This window comes from Mustela erminea, chromosome 1 (genome assembly GCF_009829155.1).
Source record: "Mustela erminea isolate mMusErm1 chromosome 1, mMusErm1.Pri, whole genome shotgun sequence".
Lineage (NCBI taxonomy): Eukaryota > Metazoa > Chordata > Mammalia > Carnivora > Mustelidae > Mustela > Mustela erminea.
The window spans coordinates 47517671-47523670 of record NC_045614.1 but is presented as its reverse complement, the minus strand read 5'-3'; the positions used below and the strand labels follow the sequence as shown (position 1 = coordinate 47523670).

Genomic DNA, 6000 nt, shown 5'->3' with positions numbered 1-6000 from the left:
AGGTTTTCTTCAGAAGTCCCTGCTCAGGTACTCTGGTTAGAGCAGTCATTCAGCCCTACCTTTTCACCAGCATTAGATTTGAAAGTGTCAAAAGAGAAAGACCTCTGGAGCCCTACAGAGAGAAGAAAAGGATGTCTGATGTTCAGTCCACAAGATCCAAAGCAAAGAATTACAGTCTGCAATCATTCAAAAAATTGAGCTAAGGAAATGGCTAAGAGGGTATTTTTCTTTGGTGGGGGAGGGGAGGGACGGAAGGGGAGCCACATTCAAGCTCTCGGGTTACACACAGAGCCTCCTCTAAAATTCACCTGCACAGACACCACCCTGGTGCAGAAACACACAATGACTTTAGTGACATGTGCCTGCCCCCCGATCCAGGACAAAGAACCTGGGATAAGGAGACACAGACTAAATTCAGGTAGAAGAGCTAGAACAAACTGCAGGAAAGCACATGAACATAGAAGCTGGTTCCTCACAAAGGCCAGCAGAGCTGGAAGCCAGCCAACACTTCCTCTGTCACCTACTATTCTGGAAATGGAGCTCCTGAGTCACATCACTGAAAGCAGCAAAGCCCGCCCTGTACCAACTGAGAACCCCGTGGCCTGGCCTAACAGGGCAGCCTTCTGGAAGAGTTTTGCAAAACTGTATACCTCGTGTCGACCAGACTCCAGACACTAACTAACTACCCAGGGGAACTTGAGGACAGTGTGGGCTCACAGCTGTTCCAAAGGATGACGTCTATTCACAATCAGGGCAGTCCTGGGGCAAAGCATGAAGCCCAGGAATCTCTTTAGCACTCCCCTCCTTGGCCCTCCCCCACCAGGTATCCTGCAACACAGAACAAAAGAAAACAGCAAAAGCCCTGCAAGATATAACACAGTTGTTGACATTCTGATTTCCAGAAAGAAAACAAGCTTTGAACTTGGCCTCATTTCATGACTGGCACTAGACAGTATCCTGCCTCTAGCCCTACAGATCCCGGGCAGCCTCCAACTTTAGACGGGGTAGTCTGGAAGGTCAACCACCAGGATTAGTGTGCAGTAATGCCTTCAGCCTCAGTCTCACCAACTGGTACACGTCAATGCCCAGCAATCAAGGGGGTTTGAGACTTCATACAAAACAGACCTTAGGCTAGCCTATGGCCCCTGGCGTGCGTTAGTGGCCCTGCGGCACAGGTCCCTACTCCTGAGCATAAGAGGGATGGAATGCCAGAGCCGGAGACATGTTAAGGTCCCAGATGAGAAGATGGTGTTGGAATGCTACACATCGATGTTGTCCCAGAAGCTGGAGAGGGAACCCAGCAGGGCCACAAGAGAGAGAACTGTTGCCCTGAGACCCAATTTCTTCCCTGACATACCCTATCCTCCTAAAAGGGACACTTATAGTCCTGACTCGGTATGCCTGGAGAAAAGGTCCAGGGACGCTGTGCCTGTGTGCACGTGGGTATGTCAAATGGAACATTCTGATTTAACCAAGAAAAGAACACCTAAAATATGTAGTGTTCTCAAAGAATGTGTTCTGTTCAGGAGATGACACAAGGTTGATAAAGAGAATGCTTCTGAAATGAAGAGCAAAGGTAAAATAGAACATATGACTTTGTTTATAACAATTTGCATAGTAAATATTTAAAAAGACAAGAGGTGAAAATCCCTTTTTCAAAACTCTCTAAGAACTGAATTCTATAACTATTTTAAAAAAAGAAAAAACAAAACAAAACAGTAACACTGAAATTTTCCAAGAAGGAATAAAACTTCTCCCTTTGATTGGTATACAATGGCTCAGACCACATTTCTGGTTTTAAGAAGATGAAGAGGAAATCATTTGAAGTGTGCAAGGAAAGACAGGTAAGCATGGTAAGGCTGTGCAAGTAATGACAGGTGAGACCGGAGGTTCTTAGAAGACTTCTACCCTTTGTATCAGGACTCATTTCAACCTCAGACGTTCTATGGAAGCCAGGCTAAGGGTTCACGTCCACCTCTGCTCTGGAGGAGCCTTCAGCCTCAGTTCAGAGATGCTCTGTTCTGGCTAAGAAAATAACAACAAAGAAAGAAGGCAATGTGGCATAACTTCTTCCTAAAGTAGGTTTGCTTAAAGTATCAGGCTGAAAGGCAAGGACTGGCCAAGAATTTTCCAGAATCTTACTGATACTCATCCCTTCCCCTTTTTCACTGTGGTCCCACCCTGTGACAACCCAAAACAAAGCTGCTAAAACCAGAGCAGCAGCTGTGACAAGCAGCAGCCCCAACCAAAATCCTATAAGGCACTAAGCTAAAGCCTATAGTACAGAAAAACAGCTCAGGGATGCCAGAGAGTCATCTGATCATTTCTTTCTCCCTGACTTAGCTAATTGGCACTGGACAGAGAAAACAAAAACAAAACAAAATTCTAACCCAAACATGGTCAGAATTGAGAATCCTTGGTTAGTAGGTAGGAGAAAGATGGAAGCTCAGACATTCTTGGGTATTTTTCTCTCCCTAAAAGGCACCTGGTTCTGGCACTATGGGAGTTCCTCAGTTAAGTTCAAATTAAATGTAATATACCATCCAAAAGATCTAGTTGTGTGACAACTTAAAAGACTGCCTTTGGAAATTCAGATAAAAGTTATTCATAAGCAATTAACGTGTAACACTGTGACAATCATGTGGGGTGCAAATGAAAACCAGTATGACTTCCCCCACTGTGATCCAAAATCACGGGTGGAAGGAGAGCCTATCATCTAATGAGAGCGAGAGATAACAAAATGCATTAAATAGGGATGAACCTCGGGCCCTTTACACAGAAATTTCGTTCACAGTCCTCTAACAGAGAGGTAGCAATACTGCAGTCACAGCAAGTGCTGGAGACTGGAACACACTTGTTGGATTCCAAAGTGGGAAGCCATGCAAGTCCATCCAAAGATGCCCCATCCACACTGTGCTTATAAAATCAGCATGTCCTAGGAGGCCAACGTCTACGCACCTTCTTACTTCAAATTTTACCATTAAGAAAGCAGGACATTTTATTGAACAGAAGAGAAACTACTGTATGCAAGACTCTGCTAGACGTATGTGAGGAGTTGGACAGAAATCCCTACACCCTCACAGATGGCCCGACTTCCACCCTCTTCCACTTCAGACTGGATCTCTGCACAGTGTGGTTTCGGCTGCTTCCATCCAGTTTCAGATGAGGCCACACAGAGGAAAGTAGATCATATCAAGCCAACCATTTGGTCGATCTGCCGCATGTAGATGCTCTTTAAGGGCAGCGAGTATCTCCTCTCGTCAGGAACACGATTGCACTAGAAAGAAAAAAAGCCCAGGGGAAAAATGTACTCTGAGTTAAAAATCCAAGTATTACTCGCTAAGAGAATACACTGCGGTTTCTCCACCGGGCACTGCAGGAGGCTCAGCAGCATCCCTGGCCTCTCCCGCTAGGTGCCCCCTCACCTCCACTCCCCTAGTCGTGACAACCAAGATTGCCTCCACACATTGCTCAATGTTCTGTGAGGAGGAAACCACCCCCAGCTGAGGACCACTGACGTCATTCAATACCTTCATTTCAGGTGAAGAAATGCAGACCCAGGGAGGCTATTCACCCAAGATATTCACCCAAGGGGAGAGTGACCAGGATGAAAAACTCATCCCTTGGGTCCTTATCTTAGTCCCCCCAGAATTTCAGAAACACCTGAGCTATCTGAAAATACAGCTGGCTGGGGCACCTGGGTGGCTCAGTCGGTTAAGCATCTGCCTTCGGCCCAGGCAGTGATTCCCAGAGTCTGGGATCAAGCCCCACGTCCGACTCCCTGCTCAGCGGGGAGCCTGCTTCTCCCTCTTCCTCTGCCCTTCCCCCACTTGTGCCTCTCTGTCTCTCCCTCACTCAAATAAATAAAGAAAAATCTTAAAAAAAAAAAAAAGAATCAAAGTATAGCTGGACTTTGAACAATGGAGGGGTTGGTGCAGTTGAAAGCCCACACACAGCTTGTGACTCCCTCAGAGCTACTGACGGCCTACTGCTGACTGGAAGCCGTACCAAGAACATCAACAGTCGGTTAACTTGAATTTTGTATGCTGCATGTATTAGACAATATATTCTTACAATAGAGTCGGTTAGAGAGAATAGTGTTATTAAGAAAATCATAAGGAAGAGAAAATGCATTTACAGGACTCCAATGTCTTCATCAAAAAACACCTGCATGCAGATCAGACCTGCATTGCTCAGTGTCAACTGTACTGTGGTTTTTCCTGAGTTTAGAGTTCTTCCCATCCACAGCCAAAACCTAAATGCTTCACAGAACTTTCTTGTTTTAAGGAAAAGCCCCTTTCCCCCGCTCAAAGGAGATGCAAGTTTGAGAACCACAAGTGTTTATCCGCCAACAGTTTCCACATACACTCGTGACTAAACTCGTGACACACTTGCCCCCAAAGAAACAGGTTCCCACTGCTCAGCCCCACTACTGAACTCACTAGGCCCCGCTCCTCCTCCTCATGAGATCAAGTCCAACAGGTCCTTCAGCTCATCCCGAACGCTGCCCAGCCATGCACTTGGGAGGTCTGGTCCTGCTGCCTGAACAGCCCTTCCTGGAAGCTCCCCCCATCGCTCACAGATCTTCTGAAAAGCCACCTCTGCAATGAAGCCCTCGGTATTCTCCAGGGCACATCAGCTATGCCCTCCTCTGTGCTTAGGCAGCTCTTCAGGCAGCACCACACTGCCGAACACCCCAGGAGGAGCTGGTCTCCCCACGAGACCCCTTGGATGGACCCACATCACCAGAGCCAGGCACAGGATCGGGTCTAAGAGGAGTGTCTCCTTGCAGTCCGGCTCCTGGCTCCAACATATGACCAGAGGCTCTCTTTGCCTTCCTTTCTCCACATGTAAAATGAGACCAAAGCCACCTACCCTCCTGGGGCCTCTGTGAGACACTGACGCATATGACCGGTTGGAAAAGGGGCCTGGGCTATGGAAAGCATTATACACAACTGTTATTACTCTTTCTTTACCCCTCTGTTCCTTCCCTTTCCTTCTCAGTTAGGCTGTGTTCACCTAGTCTACACTGCATGGCCTTATGGAGATTTGGGGGACCGAATTCTGCTCTGGTCTGTCAATGTAGTTCACAGACTTGACGGTAAAGACCGTCAATGGGACACTGAAGGCCAAGTACTGAAGCACAGCCCGGGACCAAGGGGTGTGTCCCCTAACCAAGGCAGTTTGGAAGGAGGTGGTAGGAATCTTGACAAAAGAGGCTTTTTCTGAGCAGAGAGGTGCCATCCAATGCATGTGGGATAACCCAGTTTGATATTTCAATTGACACAGGGTCTCCTTCCCCATTCTCACTTCCAAACCATCCTGACTCAAATCAATCCAACTACCTAGGACTCCTACCAGAAACTCCAGGACTTGTTTCCAAATCTTTCCCAGATTATCAGGGATTATCAGGATGGGTGAGACCTGCTCAGTGAAACCCTGCTTTAAATGAAACTGAGTTCTTCCGCACTTCCAAGAGCATTTCATTAAAAAATCTCAATGACTGATGACTGCTCTTTCTCCCTCTCCTGCTGGTGGGTGATTTGGCTAGATCTCTTCCATCTGTCCGTCCAGATCCACTCTCTGCCCTCCCCCATCCTTCTCTGACCCCAGGGGTCAACTTAATAGATCATACCAAAAGGTCTCTGTGGCCTCTGACTTCTGGGAAGCATCGCCAATGAGAAGCTCCCACAAAGAAGAGGGCAGAAAGATGGTTAAGTCTTTACTCTGCTGCTCCCCTCTTGCAAGCTCACAGGAGCCAGCTCAGAACAAGGCTTCTGCCAGGAACCCCCCACCCCCGCATGCCTCTGCCCACCCATGTTCCCGTGACCACGAGCTGCTGCAGTGAGGATGGACAGTGGCGTTGCTCCCGTGGGTCCCCACACCCTGGATATCCACGTCAATGGTCTTTTGTGAACCTCTTCTCCAGTGGTGCAGTCTAAGTGTGCCACTGATTTTCTGGCAGGGACTCTGGATGATAAGTTTGCTTTATTTTTCTCC

General features: G+C 47.5%; 1 protein-coding gene across 1 annotated transcript in view; it reads right to left on the bottom strand.

The window, feature by feature from the left end:
• Positions 1-278: 278 nt before the first annotated feature.
• EDEM1 (ER degradation enhancing alpha-mannosidase like protein 1) overlaps positions 279-6000 on the bottom strand; it is a 28023-nt gene continuing 22301 nt past the window's right edge. Inside the window, exon 12 of the mRNA XM_032325885.1 lies at positions 279-3277. Coding sequence (XP_032181776.1) covers positions 3188-3277 — 90 coding nt within the window. The 3' untranslated portion in view covers positions 279-3187. The remainder of the gene's footprint in view (positions 3278-6000) is intronic.